Source organism: Leguminivora glycinivorella, chromosome 12 (assembly GCF_023078275.1).
Source record: "Leguminivora glycinivorella isolate SPB_JAAS2020 chromosome 12, LegGlyc_1.1, whole genome shotgun sequence".
Lineage (NCBI taxonomy): Eukaryota > Metazoa > Arthropoda > Insecta > Lepidoptera > Tortricidae > Leguminivora > Leguminivora glycinivorella.
In genome coordinates this window covers 15,116,554-15,140,657 of record NC_062982.1, presented here as the reverse complement: position 1 = coordinate 15,140,657, position 24,104 = coordinate 15,116,554, and the positions used below count along the sequence as shown (strand labels likewise).

The 24,104-nt window shown below is 37.3% G+C and overlaps 1 protein-coding gene across 1 annotated transcript in view; it reads right to left on the bottom strand.

Annotated features, from left to right (window-relative positions):
• The window catches only part of LOC125232087 (protein-L-histidine N-pros-methyltransferase), an 82,743-nt gene that overhangs the window by 44,273 nt on the left and 14,366 nt on the right, over positions 1-24,104 (bottom strand). The window contains 1 exon segment of the mRNA XM_048137702.1: positions 4,431-4,621. Within this exon segment, the coding sequence (XP_047993659.1) occupies positions 4,431-4,621 (191 nt within the window).

Sequence of the window (24,104 nt, the reverse complement as noted above, 5' to 3'; positions counted from 1 at the left end):
TACGACAGTCTCGATATACTAAAAGAAGATACTCTTAGGTGTACACTAATCACCTCTCGTTTTTTCTTGCTGAAAATGACAGTGACATAAACAGATTTCGTGTCAGCACGAAGTGTGAGCAGCAGCGGTGTGTGCATAATTCGGCCAATGATTGAGTGCCCATAAAACGTAATGAGGTGCCGGCAAATTGGTGCCTGAACGCTGTCATCGAACCCGTACAGATCGAATTCAATTACGTATTTGGATTGCGAAATTGTATTGCAATGGAGTCTCGATGTTTATGATAGCGGTTATTTCATAAATACTGAGTCAGTTTGAGCTAACATGGTATTGTACAGGAGTCGTCGAAGCGTGGGGGAACGGACCGGAGGTTGTAGGATGAGAACTTGACATTCAAGTTTTTCGAACTAATTTGAACTACTATAGTATTGGTACGGAATACATTACAGTCATTTTCATGGACGTTAAATTTGATGAAATTAGTTGATTTTCGGGGTACAATCAGACTGCAGCACATTAGCATATAAAAAGCTCAACTTCTATCAACTGTAGAAGAAGCTTGCCTCAGTATGGCTGAAGTCCTAGAATAGGTTAAATATAGAGTGGTAATTGTACATTTAAGTTATAATGAGAACGTAAAAAAACAACTTAGAAATTGACTAGGTACATGATAAACATAAATAAATGGGTCAGGTCAGACTAAGTTTTGCATTTTTGGGTAACCTATACATATATGTACATATATGTTTACTCAAAATATTTCAAATTTACTAACTCGAGACGTGCCATCTTATACCTTAAATAATTTATTCGGTATTTTTAGTAAAAATCATAAATTAATATCAATAAAGGCAAGTTCACAGTTTCCACACACACACACACACCACAGTTTCGTTTTCTTTTAACCCCTTATTTGCCAAGAGTGGCACTGAAACCTGAGTAGCTTCATGTGCTCTGCCTACCCCTTCATGGGACACAGGCGTGATTGTATGTATGTATGTAAAGGCAAGTTATAATTAATGCTCATGGTTATTGCTTTCACACGTAATGGGTATGATCGAATTTTGAACAATCGCCAATTGGTTTGGGCGTGCGTCGTCGTGCCAATTATCATGTCTGTTGCTGATTGAAATGCGTTTCTACTTTCAACTAATTAATAGCACAAGACCTTATAAAGTTACACCTCGCGAGCCAAAACTCGTTTTAACTGAAATAAATTTTGAATAATTGAAAACCAATTGACGACAGTTGATTTTACGAACGCCAGATTAGACGCTTAGACCTTACGGAAAACTGAAACTGAAAATAGGTTTTCAGTGTGGCAAATTGGAAATTAAGCATATGGTGATGATCCAGTAAAAATAACGTACGTATAGAAAAACCAATGATCTGTGGACGTATACCTGGGGCCCGTTTCTCGAAAGGTACAAGCCTTGTATTACAAGTGCGCGAACTGTCAAATCGTATGGGTTTCCATGGAAACACACTTGTAATACAAGGCTTGTACCTTTCGAGAAACGGGCCCCTGGGCCCCATTTCTCGAAGCTACAAGTTACAATTTACAAGTGGTAGTCAATGTCTAATATGACAAGTTGGAAATAAACTTCCGCTTGTAACTTGTAACTTTCAGTTTTGAGAAACGCAACCTTTTGTTAAAACTATTTGGAACGGGTGATTAGAGCACAAAAGAGAGAGTCAAACTCTGTTTAATAGACGATCATATGAAGGAAAAGTATTCTATGTCAAAAATTCCATGTATTATCTATTTATCTATATTCTATAGGTATTAGTATTAGATACCCATTAAATCGGTAATTCTCAATCGTCTATTATATTCTAATTGCCGCGACGCTTTTATTTTCAGTTGAATTTGAATTCTAAATTAGAACTGAGATTCCACTAAAAGCAAATGTGTCGCGGTAATTAGAATTCGCCCTTACGTCTTTCTTGAGAATGACCGTAATATCAATTTCTCAGTCTATATTAATCATAACCGTCCTTCTTGAATTGACATTAGCCGGTAAATCAAAATCAAATTCAATCTGTGTAAATGAGGATGTCCCTACAATTCCGTATGTTGACACAAATAAAAATCAATTCTATCAAGTGTCATTCGAAATGTATTCGTTTAAATATTTTGTCCGGAAACTGTGTGTTGGGAAGGCGTTTATTGACTCATATATTTTAAGTGCCGCGGTGATGATTAAATATCCTGTAGACTTACTGGGATTAACAACTACGCTTATGAATACCTCGCGAATTATTCATAAGTACATATTTAAGTAACATAAAGTAAAACAAAGAAAAAATCAATAATCTTATTTTTTGTAATTAGATTTTTCTTTGAGTAATCCTAAAGGGTGCTATGAAATACAAATTAGTGTAAAGTCGGTAATACATATGTAATTTAATACTTCAACGATTTTTATTTACCGTGTTGTAAATGTAACAGGTTTTTGGATGTTATAAGTATTTGGCTACATTTACTGTGAAAACTATGATTTTGGGTGTTAATGAAGTTCTGCAATTTTATAATAAGACTGTCACGGTACGTTTTAGTCGATAACTTTGTACCATCATTGCATAAATATTGTTGTATTATGGCTAAAAGATCAAATAAATGGCTAAACAAAAATGTAACTGTTGGTCGTTTAAATTTTATACAATTTTTTTAGACATTTAAATAAAAAAATAATGCAATAGAAAACATAACTAGAACAATAAGAAAGCGACCGAAACGAGTAAACAAATCAATAGCAATTATTTCTCTCGCAATATCTCTCTAAACTTTATTTCAAATTGATTGGCGTTTCATAGACAACTTAATCGAAATTATTTCGAAATCCAATTCAATTGAAATTTTCGTAATTCGAACGTTGAACGGGCAATATTTCTACGCCAATCTGTGTTAGCGCGAAATCCGATGTACAAACATGCAAATCAAAGGCTCGGTCGCGCCGCGGTCCTCTTGAGCCGGCGAGTAGCAAGTGATAAATAAAACGTAATTGAGAGACGGAAACAGCCAATGAGTAAATCTCGTCCGTCAATTTATTTAAATTATTTATTAGTGGCCGGCTATAGACACCCGCCGTGATCGCTTTCAGTGCCGTTCACAAGCCCCGGACGCGACCAGGCACTCCCGACCCGCCATCGCGGCTATCGATATCGATAGTCTGTGCGGAGGAGAACACTCGTACAATTTATGGGCTTCCTTACATTGTTCTCTTTACTATGTCCAACACATTTCTTGGACCGTTTGATCGTAATGAAATAAATGAACTGAATTGAATTAAATTTACTTTTACCGTACTGCGCCTATCTCTAAAATTGTTTTAGAAGCGATAAACCCCTAAACCAACAAGACATTTAAAATATCACCGATCGCGATATTTAAATTTCACTCTATGTAAACAAAAAAGAAAACGCAATAAAATCAAATTTAAACAAACGCACCTATGTTAATAGGTTTAGAGCCAATAATAAAAGTCACTTCAATTACAGATACTATTATCTATAAAATGAGCAAATAATCGATAAATCGATCGACGAACGCGCAGCGCTAACTACTTGAATTAGTTAATTTGTGCATACACGACACAATGGACGGGGAAATAATATACTCATACATACTTACAGCTACCGGGAGTGTAATTGGCGTAATTGGACGAATCTGGACGCACTTAATAATGCCCAATTGTCGTGATTCAAATGGCAATTCATCGTTTGTGAAAGAAATGATTCATTAGTTTTAAATCAAAAAGTTTGACGGCGTATTCGTTAGGATGAGAGAAAAGTTTTCGTGCACTTACACAGATTCTAAACTTACCTTTAGTAGAACTTTATGATTCACGCCGTCTGATATCAGCTTCGTCGGTCGTTTTGTACTTACCTTTGTTTCCTGTTTTTACTAAGTTTAGCGACAAATAATTATATTGATACAATCTGATATAGATATGCAATTTTTCTTTAACATATTCGCCAGAGTGGCTGTGCCTGTTACCTGTAAATCTTGTTTTATCGATGATAAAGTTCACGTCTATGTATGTATTATGTCAAGGCCTTTGCGAAATTGTCTAGACACATCCTAATAAATAACACTAACACAAATCAAATGTGAGCGATAGACCAGAAGTGCCAAAGTATGGAATTCCGCCAGCGGATACGAAATCTGCGTCCAGAATAACGTGGACCTGTTGATGGAAGCCGACGCCGACAGGAACGCCTTTGTGTCTTCGTCTCGATCTAGCCGCTTGTATTAATATAATAATCACCCATTAATGTCGGTGACAGACCAGAAGTGCCTCAGTACGGTCTTTGCCAGCAGATACCAGATCTGTGTCCAGACCCACATGGACTTGTCGACAGAGGCATACTAGAAAGCCTCTGTGTCGTCGTCTTTATCTAACTGCTTGAACTAACCTAATACTCACCCATTGATGTCGGTGATAGACCAGAAGTGCCTGAGTACGGCTTTCGCCAGCAAGTACCAGATCTGTGTCCAGACCCATGTAGACTTGTCAATGGAAGCCGACAGGAACGCCTTTGTGTCGTCATCTGGATCCAGCTGCTTGAACTTCTGCTGGAGCTCTGGGCTGAGGAGGCTCTGGTCCACACGATACCACTGCAATACAAATGTTTTTGTTAAGTATTTATTGATTTGTTTTTAATATATAGGTATCATACAGAGAATTGAGGGGTCTAATCTCAATACAATGTAGATGTTGTAGAACATAAAAAGATATTCCGATTCTAAATGACCGTTCAGTTTTTAATATCCCTGATAATGATAACATTGTTTGCCTAACACTGGCTCACTTTTTGATTGGGTCTCCAATTTCAGATATACCTGAGCCTAGTATTGTCGATAAAGCCGAAAATAGATTAAATATGTTTCAAAAAATTACTCAAATAAAACAAAAGTTTTGGGTACAGTTTTATAACAATTATTTGAGTGAGCTGCAACCAAGAAGCAAGTGGCTGCAGAGAAGAACCAATTTACAAATTGGTCAAATAGTTTTATTGAAAGACGAAGCAACTCCGCCTGCTTGTTGGCCGCTGGGTACAATAATATCAATCAACAAAAATACGTCTGATAATTTAGTGAGATCTGTTCAAGTAAGAACCCAGAAAGGAGTATTCATTAGGCCAATAGCTAAAATTATTTTGTTACCTATTAATTAACTAAGTTATTTAAGTTAATTTCCTATTGAAAGGGCCGAGAATGTTCGGTATTAAAACCTTTTCCTTTAAATAGTTTAATATTTCGACTTTTAAATATGACATGCTGTAAAAACTGTTGTCACTCTCTTTTCTTTATTGTAGAACGTCATATAAAAATATAATACATGATAAATATATAACAATGTTTTAATTAATAAACAATGTCGACGTACTGAGGTTAATATGACGTTATAACTTCGCGCTTACATTTGAATTAATACAATTTATAATACTAACTCATTCTAAATATACAAAATCACACAATAATACAAAATACAATTAACAATAATTAATACTTAAAAGCTAAGAAACACAATATCCTAACCATTTCCATTCCATTCCATTTCCATTTGAATTTAGTTTATTTTCTTTTATTGATAATCTGGTTTCATGAGTAAAACAACTTTTGATTAAAAAATGACTATTCTGAAACATAAAATTTAGCTTGTTCTGACAACATATATCAAATAACAGTATATATCTAAAGTAGGCAGTCATTATCTAGAGCTATTAGGTAGATTAGTAAAGCGGTAAACGGACGCTAAAGAGATTCAAATGGAACATTACTCAGGTATTAGTAATGGCATGATTGAACATTGCGAACATAATCACGACGTTATTGGACCATTCATACCAAAGTTAAGCACAAGCGATTGTGCTCCGAACTACAAATCGATGTTTAACAATCCGAGCTCTTAATGAAAGTGTATAAAAAGAGTAATTCGAGTGCAAATAAGAGAGTGGAGTATGAAAGGAGCGTGTAGCTCGTCACCCGTTGTGTGTTTAAGTCAGCCGCCGCGGCCCTACAAAGGGCCGCTGTTAATTTCACGCTGCCTCAAATTAACATTTCTTTACGCCACAGAATAATAACAAATTAAAAAAACTTCTCGCCTCTACATGCCGTAATGACTGAGCGAGCGGGACGCCGCGAACTCATCAGCCCAGCTTAATTAATGCCCGATCTGTCTTTATATTAAAAATCGAAAGACGGGTGTGTGATGAAAAAGATAATTATCTAAAACCGGTAGTCGAAACAATCGTCACGGCGCGTCGGCGGCGGCTGGTAGTAGCCATTCAATTTTTATTATGACTTTGATACGATACGAGGCGTCGTAAATAATACTAAAGTGTTAAAAGTTTACTTGCTTCTTCCGTGTCTTATTATTCGGTCAAGTATGAGTAACTCAAATTCAACAATACACATACAATCAAAAGATTTACAATTTTAAACTATTGATCTGTACTTTGTTAGATTTTTTGTCCATTGCATATTGAATTCATAAGATACCTTTCAATAGATCAGTTTTAAGCTTAACTTCATTCATATAACACACACTACCATACCTACGACATTTTTTCAAATTAAGATCCGTACAAAGGTAATATAAAAACCGGCCATGAGCGTGTCGGGCCACGCTCAGTGTAGGGTTCCGTAGTTTTCCGTATTTTTCTCAAAAACTACTGAACCTATCAAGTTCAAAACAATTTTCCTAGAAAGTCTTTATAAAGTTCTACTTTTGTGATTTTTTTATATTTTTTAAAGATATGGTTCAAAAGTTAGAGGGGGGGGGGACGCACTTTTTAGGGTTCCGTAGTCAACTAGGAACCCTTATAGTTTCGCCATGTCTGTCTGTCCGTCCGTCCGTCCGTCCGTCCGTCCGCGGATAATCTCAGTAACCGTTAGCACTAGAAAGCTGAAATTTGGTACCAATATGTATATCAATCACGCTGACAAAGTGCAAAAATAAAAAACGGAAAAAAATGTTTTATTAGGGTACTCCCCCTACATGTAAAGTGGGGGCTGATATTTTTTTTCATTTCAACCCCAACGTGTGATATATTATTGGATAGGTATTCAAAAATGAATAAGGGTTTACTAAGATCGTTTTTTGATAATATTAATATTTTCGGAAATAATCGCTCCTAAAGGAAAAAAAAGTGCGTCCCCCCCCCCTCTAACTTTTGAACCATATGTTTAAAAAATATGAAAAAAATCACAAAAATAGAACTTTATAAAGACTTTCTAGGAAAATTGTTTTGATCTTGATAGGTTCAGTAGTTTTTGAGAAAAATACGGAAAACTACGGAACCCTACACTGAGCGTGGCCCGACACGCTCTTGGCCGGTTTTTTTTCCTTTAGGAGCGAAAATATTAATATTATCAAAAAACGATCTGAGTAAACCCTTATTCATTTTTAGGGTTCCGTAGTCAACTAGGAACCCTTATAGTTTCGCCATGTCTGTCTGTCCGTCCGTCCGTCCGTCCGCGGATAATCTCAGTAACCGTTAGCACTAGAAAGCTGAAATTTGGTACCAATTTGTATTTCAATCACGCCGACAAAGTGCAAAAATAAAAAATGGGAAAAAATGTTTTATTAGGGTACCCCCCCTACATGTAAAGTGGGGGCTAAAATTTTTTTTCATTCCAACCCCAACGTGTGATATATTGTTGGATAGGTATTTAAAAATGAATAAGGGTTTTCTAAGATGGTTTTTTGATAATATTAGTATTTTCGGAAATATCGCTCCTAAAGGAAAAAAAAGTGCGTCCCCCCCTCTAACTTTTGAACCGTAAGTTTAAAAAATATGAAAAAAATCACAAAAGTAGAACTTTATAAAGACTTTCTAGAAAAATTGTTTTGAACTTGATAGGTTCAGTAGTTTTTGAGAAGAATACGGAAAACTACGGAACCCTACACTGAGCGTGGCCCGACACGCTCTTGGCCGGTTTTTTAAATACCTATCCAACAATATATCACACGTTGGGGTTGGAATGAAAAAAAAAAATCAGCCCCCACTTTACATGTAGGGGGGGGGGGGTTACCCTAATAAAACATTTTTTTCCATTTTTTATTTTTGCACTTTGTTGGCGTGATTGGTACCAAATTTCAGCTTTCTAGTGCTAACGGTTACTGAGATTATCCGCGGACGGACGGACGGACAGACAGACATGGCGAAACTATAAAAGGGTTCCTAGTTGACTACGGAACCCTAAAAACGGAAAGGAGGTAAATATTTAATAATCAAATCGATCCGTGGCGAATCATGTTGATGATTATGCAATAGGTACGCCGTCTTTACATTTGCAATAGATACTTCAGAACTATGGGAATTTCATTCCGAACGAAATAATAACTCATCTATTTACATGGGTATTTGATTTGAATTGCCTAATGCTAAAATACATTGTGTTTTACGCAGCGGTTTTGTTTTTCAACCTTGATATAGTAGGCATACCAATTCAAAGAGAAAAAATGTCTTTTGCTAAAAAGTTACCAAGTGATTAATTGAAAAAGTCTAAGGGACCGGCCACATCTAAGAGACGCATGTCCTGAGATGCGGAACGGACGTCCGCGCCACGCCGCCTGAATGTAATTCAAAAAACGTCTCCTCAGTACATTTTGTATAGCAAGGACGTAAGAGGAGACGTTTTTTGAATTACATTCAGGCGGCGTGGCGGAGACGTCCGTTGCGCGCCCCGAGACACGCGACGCTTAAGTGGGAATGGGAACGCTGCCTAAGAGGCAGTTTCGTCCAAGTCAGCCAGCCAAAGGGTTGGCTGACTTGGACGAACTGCCCGTACAAAGGTACGGAGGACAAATATTAATTGCCACAAAAAAAACTACTTTTTCACTTTTACTTACAACTTGTATTTGCGCGTATACAAAGCGTTACTGTTACGAACATATATAGGTAATGGATTTTAACAGAAACAATTTGTACAAAATAAATCTATTAATACGATCTCCGGCAGAATCAACCCCTTATTATCATACTGCATTGGAATTAGATAAGGATTAGATTAATAGACCAGAATGCAGGCCAAGGCGAAGGCGAATTATCCAGACTGAATACAAATTGTGGAAAATTTCGAATGTCGATCGTTGATGATATTCTGAAGTGTAAGGATCGTTCGTGTAACTTGTTTTCCGATTGTTATCAATAACTAAAACATCAATTTACATACTTTGTGTTGCTGGTGAATTGAAAAGATTAGGGATTGTATTTTTAGGTACGTTTTAATACGATGGATAGGTCTGCTGTAGGTAATATACTAATAAACGCTAGTAAGATTACTTGAAGATATAAGAACCTAAATGCTGGTTTGATTTGAGATGTTACTAGAATTTTTGCCCAATCCTACGTGACTGCGCCAGTAAAAGAAAAGTAAACGACCAAAAATTGTTATAAAATATGGAATCCATGGAACAAAATTTTACGAGCATTGGTAGTCAATTCCACCTGTAGACGAGAAAATTCTAAATATTTAGCTGAATTTGTTGAACGTTAATTTTGATTTCAAATAGGAATTTCCTCATTAACTACCATCTCCAAGATGAATTTCAATAAAATCATGATTTCCGGTATATTGAATGTTTTGACCGGGTTCAATTCGCCACGACCATGGTTCCAATTAATAAAGTCACTTCAATTTGGATCAACATCGATGAAGATTTCGGTGTTATGTTATGAGTTGTAAAATGTAACTCACCACAGTTCAGACCACTATATCTGTGATATACGATTACGTAAGAGTACAGAGATACTAAGCTAGGCGTCAAATTATTTAAGAGGTGATGCTTCGGACGAGAAGAAATCAGAATCAGTGTATGAATAACTAAAAAAGAAATAAGAGGTAGGTGAATAATGTAAATATTTATTAAGTTGTAGTTGATGGACCAAATTCAAAAAGCGCATAAATGAATAAAATGTTAATAAACACGTCCAAGTATAGCAGCAAAAACTATGGTCAAGTACTGTTGACGGTATCAGCATTAACAGGTGTGATAAGAAAATATTATTTTTATTCATAAACCTTATAATAAAAAATCACGGACGTGACTTACATGAAGTTTTGGCTGACCGATTTTCGATGATTTATGTATACCTACATTACTATAAGTACATAGGTATTATATTAAAACAAAAATTACAAGAGTATTTTTATGTACCTATTTGGCTATTTGCTTTAGGTTATCAAACATTAATTTACGTAGACAATATTTTATTTTCTCTTCCTCGTCAGTATTAAAATGTTGTCGACATCTCCAACTATCTTCAATAGGTAAAAGCCAAACAGTAGATGGCAGGTGACCTGCTTCTATATTCACCCTGATTTTCAACAATAACAAAACGAAGGTTCCACGGCAAATAAGTATTTCGATTAAACATTAAAATCAACATAAACATGAACTACGGCATGTTTACATATGCTTCCGCCTTGGTGTTAGCGAACAACATGATTTTTTATGAGACACGCTTTTTAACATTCGACTCCAGCACGAGTAGACTAAGATTTGAATGAATAAAAATTACCTCATTGGCTCGTTTCAGATCTACCTGCTGAGGAAGACGGATCGATAATGATTTATTCAATCTCCAGATTTCGAGGCCAGGCCATGACTAGATACTTTGTTTTCGAGTTTATCTGGGTTATATTGACGATGTGGTCCATGGATAATTTATACCTACATCGAGTTGATAAAAACAGGAAGATTTTGGAAAACCGGATTAAATCGCTTTTAGCCAATAGTAAAATTTACATCGGAAACTCATGAAATTGATTAAATTTGAAACTCCATTTGAATTAATAATAAGAAGTTGTTTGTAGATGTAGCACTGTAAAAATTATAATACTTAAACTATTTAGAAAAAAAAACACACGGAAGTCTTCAAAATAATCTTGCAAAGATTGGATATATTCAATTTAGATCATGAAAAAATATAAAATGTGCTCGGGAGTATAATTTTAACTTGACTTTTCTCAACATACAGGGATCTTAAATAATTTAGAAAGCATCAGGCGACTAGACAACTTCGCGATGCAAGATAGTGTTAGCCCTCCTGGGACCGTCTGAGCTGTTTTGGTCAATGCCAGTTGGTACTAGGTCGACAATTCTCGAGCGAATTGCATACATCGGTAAAAATATGTTTAGAAATATGCTAGTCTTTATTCTCCGTCCGGCAAAAGATGCCAGTAATCGAAGTCTGACTCATGTTGCAGAAGAATTTAAAGGTACAACTGAATAATCATCGTAATTGTTTATCACGGCATTCGACGAGTCACATCGTTTTGAATACGATCATTATCCCAACTCGTTAGCGCGAAGGTCAGAGAGTGCATCCTTCGGATAGGACGAGCTCTTTGTACCGAGGACGTTAGTCCCTGGGCTAATGAATCAAATCCTTTAGTGTGGACGCATTGTCAATACGGAGCGAAATATTAACGACCGCGCGCGAGCGCACAATGCCAGATTAATTCTCGTTTAAATGTGTGAAATCGTGGATGGCTGGAGGTGTAGAGGCGATTGTGGACGATATTAATCTGAGCTGCTCTTTAATCCAACCTGTATTCCTCCTATAACATTAAATCTGGCTTACATGCAAGTATTCATGTGTCATTATTTCATTTTAAAGTATCTCCCGAAACCTACCTACTGGGGCCCGTTTCTCGAAAGGTACAAGCCTTGTATTACAAGTGCGCGAACTGTCAAATCGTATGGGTTTCCATGGAAACATACTTGTAATACAAAGCTTGTACCTTTCGAGAAACTGGCCCCTGGTCTATGTCAGATTGACTAGGGACAGTAGTGTAGGGATATTTTACCAAAAACACAATGATAACAAATAACATACTACTTACGTCGTGGCTTGCGTGGGCGACGGTCGCGCGATGGTCGCGCGACGGCGATGCGACGCATACGAAATCAAACCTTATCGATATGGAAGTATGAGACGCGACGGCGACGGTCGCGCGACCGTCGCCCACACAAGACACGGCGTTAGGTACTGAAATGCTGACCAATTGCAATTATACGAGGGTTTACTGGTGAAACCCGATAAGTTGAGCAAACTGGTTTTTGAAATTCGAACTATGTGCAATTTCCACAATGTTCTTATTTCAAAGAAAAATTATCTCGATTTATTGGGTTTCACCAGTAAATCCTCGAATTATACCGTATTATTTCATGTAAAAGATATTATGAAAACTAGAATTGCAAAGAAAACAAACCATTTACTTTTTAAATAATGTGCGGAAAAAGATACATTTTATACTTATTTCTTGTACCGAAAGGCACACCATAGATGGACTTACGAGTATAATGTAAAGTGACACCTTTTGTAACCCATGATGACGAAATAAACGAATTTTGTAATTATCCATCTACATTCTGGTGATTTCCTACTTGAACATTACCAAAACACGGCTCTACGGTTCTCAATGCATCTACATTTAAAATGAATGTCAAGATGTAAAGGCTGCCGCATTTGCAGCGCGGTTTTGTACTTCTTGGACCCATACCTACTCTGCGGGCCTGAATAGACCTTAAGAAATAGCAGTAAGTAATTAATTATGATTTCAATTCCTTTGCGACAGTTGCTTTTTAATGAAAACAAGGTAATTTGTTTGAAGGTAATGAACATTAAAACATTTTATAGAACGTTTTATTTAGAAATCGCGTGAATCGAGTAGTTCATATAATAATGTGATTCATATTAATTAACTCTAAAAATATTGTCTATCACCTTTAAAATATTTGTCTACATTAAGTCAAGGCGTATAATCCCTAAGTCTATCCCTGTATTAAATAGTTTCAACACAAATAAATCGTATCACTCACCATGACGCACACATTTATAAAGCATAGCCTCTGATGGCATGACAACAACGATGGCGCGACCCAAAGCACGCGTCAACGTCAATGACATGATCTATAAATCATACGATCACGAAAACATGATAGGTACTATTTAGGCACTGCAATTTCTTCAAAAAATAATTTAATCATAAGAAAACTGCATATAAAAGCTATATTCTCACTAAGGTGAGCGAGTTAAGGTCACAATCACAATTTAAAGACACATTTTTGACAAGTCATATTTTTCTAGATCATATTATTCATATTATATTTTCTTTGTATTCAATAGTTCAGCAAATAGCTTTGCAATTTCTTTAAAAACTAAGTAAAACATAAGAAAACAGCATATAAAAGCTATGTTCTCACTAAGTGGCGCGGGGATCCCGGTGGATTTGCCGTAAGCGGCTCGGGAGCTTGTTTGCCGGGCGCTCCATTAAAATGGGATCAGCCCCTATGCAGATCTCTGGACGCTAGAGCGGAACGCGAGATGCACTTAGTGTTGGGCCAAAGAGTATCTAGGTATCTGTATCTATGCAAAAAACATATGTTTCTGGAATGGAAATATGAAAAGCAGATAAGGAGTGTAAATAGAAGGTCACGCTCAGGATACTAGGGTGGGCATATTTCTTTAGAAGAGATATTAGTGTATTTCCCGCTTCAGGTTCGGGAGCTTGTTATTATTATTTATTTTATGTCTTTCCCATCACGGAACAATGGTGTTCCGGACCTTTGGGAGGCGTGCGCGGGGCCGAAGCCAACGCGTAGAGGCCCTTTCGACACTTTAATGAAATGTAAGGGGTACACCGAGCGGATGTTGCCCTTGCCCGTATCATGGGACACACGCAGAGGCAACACCCGCCAGGGTGTAAGGACTATTTGAGAGTTAATGGAATCTAAAATGAACTGGTCTATTTTGATGAAAGTGATGGACTAAATACTGGGCTATGGATAAAAAACCGGACGCCTGCCTAATAAAACGGTATCCAATTTTATTTAATTATTACAATCAAAGGTAACTATAGTATAAATATATATGTTTGCCGGGCGCCTCATTACAATGGGATTAGCCCTTATGCAGATCTCTGGACGCTAGAGTGGAACGCGAGGTGCACTTAGGCCCACTTGCACCAACCACTTAACTTAGGGTTAGTTGGCCGTCATCTGTCAAATGCCATATAAAATGCTGAGTTAACCCTCGGGTTAACCCTCCATTTTCATTGATGCAAGTGACCCTTAGTGATGTGCCAATAGCCACCTATTTCTACCCTATATATCGAAAAATGGTATAGAATGAAGTGAAATTTCTAAAGCGGCCTTATATTGTAAGTTTAGGAGAATTAGGACACTGCGAAAGCTAAAGGTACAGAACAGAATATTTTGCCAAGCGCTCCATTAAAATGGAATTGGCCTCTATGCAGATCTCTCATTTGGACTGATGCGCCAAATAATATCTACCTATACCATCCGTCTGTTTGTTTGTCCGTTTTTCACGGCAAAACGGAGCGACTAATTGTCGTGATTTTTTAAGTGGAGATAGTTGAAGGGATGAAGAGTGACATAGGCTACTTTTTGTCTCTTTCTACCGCGAGCGAAGCCGCGAGAAAAAGCTAGTTTGATATATTTTTGCGTTCTGCGTCTAATGCCTTTATCTGACTCTACTTATATTATTCAGATTTATGTTATGAGTATTGTTCACGGTCTCTACTTTTTTTCAGTAGAGAGAAATATTTTCGAATTACCTATATTATACACATTGATGGCAACAAGTTTCCCTTAAAATATTTTGCCACATCTATTAACACAAACAAAAACTGTTAATATTCTTTTGTACATACATACATACATACAATCACGCCTGTATCCCATAAAGGGGTAAGCAGAGCACACGAAACTACCAAAGCTTCAGTGCCATATTCTTTTGTGATAGTTAAAATTCCTCTTTATTCCCTTGGGGCAGGAATATTCCCACGGACACGCCATCACTAGCTGCACTACTCAAGGATATGTATGAGCGCGGCATATTCATTATACAAACACCGGGCTGTCCGGGCATTCTGAGCCCTGTGTGCCTGGAATACGGATTAGAATCGTGACTGACTTCCAAGAGCGAATTTAACTAGTGGTTTAGAAGTCCAAATTTTATCATACAAATATGTAGGATAATGTGATATGATATTATTTAAAATAAATATAAGAATGCATACGTGTTGTGAAAATTTTGTTTTGTCACATACAAATGTCTGTGAGCGATACCATATTTTTTTTGAATTAAAGGAAAACTGAAAAAAAAAGAACCTGCGACCATTTGCTACTAGCAATCCTACGGAAATAAGGGAAGGCATGGAAAAGCTCATACACATCAGATAGGCCTCGGTGATTCAGGTGGTCAGACAGAGTAATTGGACCGATGTACCATAAGGTCACAGGTTCGAGTCCTGCCAGAGGTGTGAAATCTTCCACTTTTCCTTTGATTTAAAAACTTTACTGTTTACATAAGATACTACAAGTTCTAGAAGTATGTATAATTTGAATTGTTTTTTCTAAATAACAAAAGGATTATCTCATTAGCAAACTACTAAATAAAACCTGACAGTTTGAATTAGAATCGCCTTGCGCTTTCCAATTTCTCGTCATTAAAATAGTAAAGTGTATTCATAGATGGCGCGATTACTTTGGACCTACAGCAGGCATTGCTATCACAGGCAACCATGGAAGGGGCCCGGGGCAAAGATATTACGATAGCATTGATAGCAAGTCTCAATTAAAACTGCTTGCGAAGACTTATTGCCGTGAAACAATTGATTTCGATTAACGCCCGACAATGCTACTACTCGATAAAGCATTCCATTACACACGGCTTGCCTTGCGGCTGGACCTGCTTCGACTAATATATGTCTTGGACATTGGATATTGGTTTTAGTTCCTCGTCCTAAGCTGAACAACAAGTGGCAAGTTCCTTATAGAAGATGTTGCAGTTATATTTTTGAGAATTGAATTATGTAGTTGTTTAACTTGCATTTCATTCGTGCAAATGTTCAACCCGAATTGAATGTAAATAGCATTTCATCTGGTCCATTTATCAATACGAGTAAACGGACCAGATGAAAATTGCGTCAGTAGGATGATTGATAACTTTCAAAGGACACTCTGTGTAATCAATCAGTTCACCAGTGACATTATAGTATATTATATAATTATAACTTTATGAAGGCTATAAAAGGTGAGAACCGCGTTTAGGCCACGAAGCCTGCCGAGTGGCCTAAGTAAGGTACGAGAGAGATACTATACTTTTTCTACGACAGCCACATACACACCTATCCGAGAACAATAAAATGGGTTTATTTCCATGTACGCTTTCTTACACTTTTCAGGTAACAAATTGTCAGTCACTTTGAGCGCCATATGGTCTTGATTTCTTCGGGAGCACATTGTTCATCAGAATCACTCATAAAAATTAATAACTTAAGATTTAATTCACAATAACGTCGACCGATAATAAACTACAAAACACAAATACATAGTTTCGACAAAGTTTACAAATTTCCAACAAAACACGCGCCGAATAAGCCATAGACAAGATAAATAGAAAATAAGCCGGTTCTCAATTACCTATGAAAAATTTGGTTGCGTTCAAGAATATTTAAATGCTGAATGAAAAATTATATGATAGAATTATGGTTTTTACCTTTGTGTTGCAATATCTAATATATAAAACGCATTTCAGTATATTTTTCATATTGATTTAAATTATGAAACAAAATATTAATTATTTTTAAAAAGCTTCTTATTACTGCAATTGAAAACAAACCTGTTAAATGGAAGTTGTACTTCAAAAAATAATAACTTCTAACTCCTATATTCATATGATTACTGCTCAGCAGTTATCATATGAACCTATAGACAAATAGTCTTTCTTATCGTCACTCAAATGAAGTTAATTTGGATACCGCTGACAATAATCTAATTGACAGATTGAAGTGCTGGAGTAGAAAAAATATATTATGTACGTAAAAAATTAGTGTACATTCGGAACTCACCATCGAGTCAAGCTCACCATTTAATAGCTTTGGCTCGATTATTTCATATTTATCGTAATTTTCAGTAAACAAATGTCTTATAATAACGCAATTACACTAAGATTGCCACGGTTGGCCGTATCGTCACGACGCGCCGGAGGGGCTGCGTAATTGTTTCAAACTCGTCTTTTAATTGTTCTATCGGGACTGGATTTATTGGCGACGTGATCTCGCGCAGATTCATTTGGACATTACTTTGGCAAGGCTCTATAACGTTTCAAATGTTCCAAATTTAAACTTTAACATGTCCTCATAAAGTTCACTTTGATGCCATTTAAGGTCAGTTTCGAGGATGCGACGGTTATTTGTCGATTTGCACTGCGATACTTCCGTATCAGAGCATGGGAATGTAGGCTTTTAATCAAACCCTTGGATTTGGTAATAGAATCTTCAATATAAGTACCTACCTACATATAGAGGGGTCATTGAATTTTTTCACGATTGTTAATCTTTTCAGAGTCATAATTACGTGTTAATTGACATAGCTTTTCCAGTTGCATCTTGAAGAAGAAGGTATGTGATTTGCGTTAACGCATGAGTTTGATCCACCGATGAATCTAGATTGAATGTAACCTTGAATGTAGCTTCTTGAAGTCGGAATTGATTGGTAGACTTAAGTCATGTGGGGAATAAGAGCCTAGGGCACGCTATCGATAAAGCTCGTCCGAGAAGTCGGTCCGGGATCAGGTTTGTCAGAGTTGTCAGGTCGCACGCGCCGCAGACAAGCCGTCATCCGAGGCGTGGGCACGCGCGCCAGATTTACGAGTGTATTTAAACTGGTTCTACATTAAGCACCAACTGGGCCGATTTGATCGTAAAATCAGCCGTTATGTCTCAAGACAATATCGTCGCTCGTTACCACCCAAGCGCTCGGCTGTTAAAATAACTCCAGGTTAACTATGGGTCAGTTCTAAGCAGATCCCACTTTCATTGCAGCCCATTATCGAAACATTTCGAGTGTCAATTAAATTCCAGGAAAGATCAGTGTGATAGAGTTGTTTGCCAACGGAAAATTTTTGAAATAAGTAAACGTTCATTATGTGCGGGCGCTGGAATGGAAATTATTCAATGGCAAAAGGAGCAATTAAGTGCGCTCAGAATGGAGTGTCGATTGTCCGAACGCGTTCGGCGATCGCTTCACCCATTGTCCGCTGAAATTAACAGCGGCAAAAAGCAGCCGCTTTAACTCTCGCGCCGTCCGAAATTAGAAGTCGTTCGGGAGTAAATTTATTTTAACGAATTGACGGTTTTTGGTTTCATCATTACATCTTATAAGATCTACCGGTTAATTGGTGGATCGAGTGTTAGTCGTTTTCCGTCTAAAATATCACGCAGTTCGGCCATCAAACGGGAATCGAATATGGAAGCCTTTGATTGAATTGATTGAAAAAGAAATGGAGAGGGGCGCGAGGCGGCGCGGGCCGGTTCGGGTGAACATTCCCGTAGGTTATGCAATCGCAAGCGTAGCAAGTTCGCCGTGGACCCATTGAAAAGTGCTCTCGAATTCAACAACAATGATACTTAAATGGAACGACGATATACTGGTTAGCATCAGGCTTAGTTTGCCTTGTGCTCGGGAAGGAATTAGAATGACATTCGGTATTTTTATAGCCTGTACACGTCTTCGAACGCGCGGGCGACACATTCTCGGCGACGCTACGTTTTTGCAGCGCAACTTTCATTAGACACCGCACGCCGCAGGGACCGAAGCGACTCCTTTTAATAAATGAGTTATGCGTTTATATCCAAGATGGCCGCCCGTTTTATCCCACCTCGAGTGTCAAGAATGTTACGATTACCTGGTCCTTTCCGCTTGATATTTAATACTTTAAAGTAAAACGTTACAAATGCAGAAAAAGGAAACGGGACATTTTACAAGTATTTGAAACTGGCTAAGGCACTCATTTTATGTCATTTACTATAACCCGGTGTGCGAGAAATACTTAGGTACCTAAAATAATATTTTATATGCATACGCTACAACTTCTTCAACATACAATCGTTTTTACAGAATTTGATGTATATTACAATAGCTATGTCTTTGTGTTCAACATTTCAATTATTTGTGTAAAAAGTATAAGCGAAAAGCAGATTAAATAGAAAAGTTTTGAATGCTCTTGACTCCAGCTCTTTCTAACTCTTAATTATTGTTAAAAAATACAAAATCAGGGGAGTTATGACTAAATAAATAAAAAAATAATAAAAAATCCATCATATCAATTTCCTCTTACATTGTATTGAAATCACATACGTATTAGTTTGTTACTATTTTTAGTTATTTCATTGGGTACTATTTTTAATGAATAAAAATATGTGTAACACATAAATAAGCATACATTACGAGCCCCATGAAGGTTAGTAATCAGTTAATCACCGTGGCTTATGGACAACTGCAACTATTACAGTGGAGTTACCTACATTTGTCCCACGCTGCCCTTAAAACCATGGGCATACCTTTTTAAAGAACCACATAAGACGTATCATAAAAGCAAAAGTCAAAAATAAACAAGTTGCATTCTAATAAGAATATTCCGTTAGGTATTGGGAAGAAATGTTTTTATCGAAATAAACATCGGTCAGTTGTAACATGTAAGACGTGGCGTGGCTGTCAGAAGTGTGGTTCATCAAAATGTGCAGGTATTTCCACATTCGGAAGACGCGCACGCACGACCTTTTTGTTAGCTGTTAACGTCCGCAAACTTCGGTGTTGTCAACTTTCCGTGTATTTATTTACTCATTCATACTTTTCTTGTAAGTCTGAGCCCGTTATTGGTCTTCAACTCGGCTATTTTTCTGTCTGCGCCAAATCAATAGAAAAAGTTATCTCGGTAAAATTTAAACGCGGCGCTTAATGGCCTATTAAAACACCTATCAACTAAGAGCCGTTTCGCAGACTAGTTTATTTTTAATCGAAATTTATATTCAGAGACTCTTAGGAAATAAAATAATCACGGCGGCGTTGATTTGCATACAATGGTAAAATAATTTTACGCGCGTTTCGCCGCGTTTAATTCTACTTTTTATCCGGCCTTCAGCGCCCTATCTACGAATCAAACGGACTGCTTGCCGCACGAACGTTTAAGTGTTAACATTTTTGAGAAGGCAGTCGAATACTGTATTTATTGTTCTGAATTTGCTTACGTGCATTTTCTTTTTAAATCCGATTATAGGTAATTACTTGGAAATAATAGATTTTATCGATACACTGAAGATTTTTCTATGAGCGTTTTACAGTTGTTAGCCGTGAAAGTCGTATCCCCGTATAGGTATTTACGTCTCGTATCGGCCATAAAGCGCAGCGCATCGTCGGGCGCCTCGTCTGGGTCAGACTGCGTGGCGCACGGGCGCGGGCCGCGGTGTCAGAGCAAGTTACCAATACGATAGCCGCCGCGGCGCCTAACACGCCACACGCCGACTAACCATATACTAACAATTAAGTAAGAAGAGAAAGCCCTACACAATTCATATTCAGGACAAACGTCGCCAGTCATAAATTCAGCGCAAAAGTGCGAGCGACAGCCGAGTAGCAACAAAAGGGCATGACTTTTCCCGCAAAAAAGATGATCCTTAATCTGATTAAATCTCCATCGCGGCCGACGTCGGGCCGTGAAAGATTAATGAATATTTGTGCGAGGATTCCCGGCGCTGGGTTGGCACGTAGCGTTGTCATAATCATATTAGCTCCGAGGACCGGAGGCCGGCACGCACGCAGAGCAGGTACATACTCGAGGGTCCACGGGTCCATACCCTTGGTGCCGTGACACCTCCGCCGCACTTCCGCTCAAAGTTTACGACGTGTGTGCACGATACGGGACGTTACGCGGACGTGAAATGTAACGAGACACTCACCTAGGCCGCAATCTTTTAGAGTAATAATGACTAAAAAGTTGTTTTTAGTCTAGGTTTTGAAATGTACATAATAAGACATGCTGATTAGACTTAGATTAGCTATAAAATTTGCTCAAAACCGAGATGAATCTAAGGAGACAGATTAGATTGACTTTTATAATGATCCATAACAACATCATTTCTTACTCGGAAGACTATTGCTTAAAACGTTAGGTACCAACTACACTTAAACACCAATTTGCTATTTTTTTTACAAACTTGTTATTTACAAACTAATTTTCTTTAATGAACTAATCAATCAGACCATGAATGTAGAATTTTTTTTTCTTTATTGGGGAAAACAAGAGACATAGGAAGGTCATACAGATAAGAAGATATTGAAATACACAATAATAGGTACAACCTACATCCTGAGACAATTCCCACTAAGATTAGATAATTCCCACTAAGATTCATACTATATATTTTCATTGCCATAGTCTTTGTTGTCAGTGTCCCGTCACTTCTAATAGCACGAGTTATATTTACTCCTACGTCTTTCAGTTCAACAGATAAAGAAACAAAGATTTGTGTGACGCAGAGATGGCGTAATGGGCATGTCCAAGAATAGCATACTATAAAAGCATGTTAATGTAAGGATCTTATTACAACGATGCTCTAGTAGCACTCATTATAATTTTTAATCCAGCTGTCTGTACATAAAGTAGCGATAACAAACATGGCGTAGCGATACAAGCGATACGCAACGCGTTAATATAAGTGTTTTCACCGTATGAATTATACATTGAATGTGTTCAGTCTGCCTCTTTATCTGGCGAAGCTGCGGGTGCATCGAACACATTATGCCTTCAACTGCGCTAGATTTTTATTACAGTCTAGAAAAACGTAAGCTTGAGAGGATAATGCGGTACAGACTGCAATCGCGCTGCTTCCAGCCCCAACGATACAATTGCCATTTTCGAGTTTTGAGCGAACTCAATAAACACGGTCGTAAAAGAAATCAATTGGGGTCCAAAAGAAATTAAACGTAAGAATGTATTGTTCCATACAAAGCGTAAACAAAACAAAAATCATTGTTTGCGTTAACCAGGTCTCAGGTCGTTTTCGACCTGCTTTCGTAAACATAAATCGCATTAAAGGTATAATTTATGGCGTCCATCTACTGAATAAGTACGATCGACTTTACGTACTCGTATAGGATTCTACCCATAATAACAACGTATTATTTTCATCTAAAAGTCACCATAAGTTACAAATAAGTACGTAATAAGGTAATGAGATTATAAATAAAATATATAGGTGTCGGGTTTATAGAATATACCTTGTTAAAAACGATATTTAACACATAAAAAAACTGAAGTGGTCCGAGTAGGTAATTGCAGTTTTTTTATTTACATGTTGGTTCTTTTTACAGTCTGCTACGTATATGGAGTTCGCTTTACGATACAGGACATAACATTAGAGATGATAATAAAGATAGACATCCATCAAGCCGCGGCCACTCGAGGCATGGAGGTGATGTGTGTTCCGGATAGTAATTAATTATTTGATAGAGCCGGTAGCAATAAAGCGGGCTCATCAAAGATTCAGCCGAGCAAACAAAGAGCGCGTGCTCCGCGAGCATTAACCGCCATAAGACATCATAAACGGAGCACCATCATCTGGGCTTATAAAAAATTCATGCTCATCTCACATTTCGGCGCCCCTCTTAATTTCGCGTGAGCCTCTTCTTGGTTCGTGTAAAAACTTCGGGTGTCTTTTTATGACTTTTACTGCGGTATAATTGGGAGAGGGGCGAGCGCTCGTGTCCCCGAGGTGACATAAATACACCCCCCACACTCTCCTGCCACCCGGCTTAATCTCATGTAAGACTAGACATCGCGGAAGTAGTTCGCATTAAAACGGCTTCAACTCTTACTGGCCACTTTAAACCTAATTGGTTCAGTTTTTACGTAGCAGTGTTTACATCGAATACAGAGTATTAGCCTGATCAGTGCTGAAATGACGCCCCTCTGTATTCTTGTCTATACAACCTCTCAATACAAACTGTTGTTGTTGACGGTTATTTATTGTACATATATGTAATTTTCCCATTGTATGGACAGAGTCGTAGTCGTGGCTTAAATAAGCTCTGAAAATTATTGACTACGATCTCCTCAGTTAAACCATAGACTAAACTAAATAAAGGAAGACATGTAACTCAGTACATCGCTACACGGCCTACTTAACGCGAGTTATCGTCGCTGGTACCTCTTAGTTTTCGAGTTATTTACAGATGGCGCTATTTTCAATGTTTAAAAGTGCCGTCTAGTGAGATAAATAATTAATTACATTGCCGAGTAACCATATCTGAATATGATTCAATATTTTGAGCCGGGCGGCTCCTTGTTTTTGGCTTAGGGGTTAGTGTATTTGACATGCACGTCTATGATCCCGAGTTCGAGACCCAGGTCCGGATTTTTTAAAATATGTTTGAAAAACCGGTATATTGTTGTTTTTTACTTTTTTTTATATATAATTGAATATTAGAAAAATAAGTATGATTTGAAGTTGAATCATAGAAAAGTAAGTATTGTTCGCGCCGACTTGTTGTCTGTTTATAAAAACCATAGGTATAGGTCCTATACCTACTCGACTCTGTAATCACTTGCCGCCTCAGAGGAAAAAATTCTTGCCGCCGAAGTCAAGAGGACGGAATAAAATAGGTCATATGAATTATTTAAATCATGAGTTGTATAGTAGGAACATTAAATTGTAGGTATGTAACCTCAACAAATGTACTAGTAAACCCTCAGTACCAAAAAGTACGGAAGAACCGGGATTTACCGGTTCTTTCCCAGTACCGGAAATCTCAGTCCCGGTTCTGGGACTGGTACCGGTTCTGCATTCCCTAGTAGTGAGGTGTTTTATGAAAATGAAAAAAATTCTATCGTTTTTTTTATTGTATCGTCCAATTTTGACAAAACGTATCTCAAATGCTGTATTGCTTTATGTAATTGTATCTCAAATGAAAGGTATTGCTTTATGTAATTGAAAAAAAAAAATAAAAAAAAAGTAAATTTACGTCTCGCACTGAATAATTTCAAAGAATGACAGACAAAATGTACAATGTCGATATATGAGTTTTTTTTATATCAAAGACAGATAAATTCATAGTTGAAAACTAAAGACCGCATCGAAATCGGATTAGCATTTTTTAAGATACAAGTTGCCAAAGTTGGGAAAATTTGCTTTATATGGCCACTTTGAAATTACTTTGCCAGAAAGTCAGAAATAATATATTTTTCTTACACAAAAAAGTACATAGTGACAGTACAAC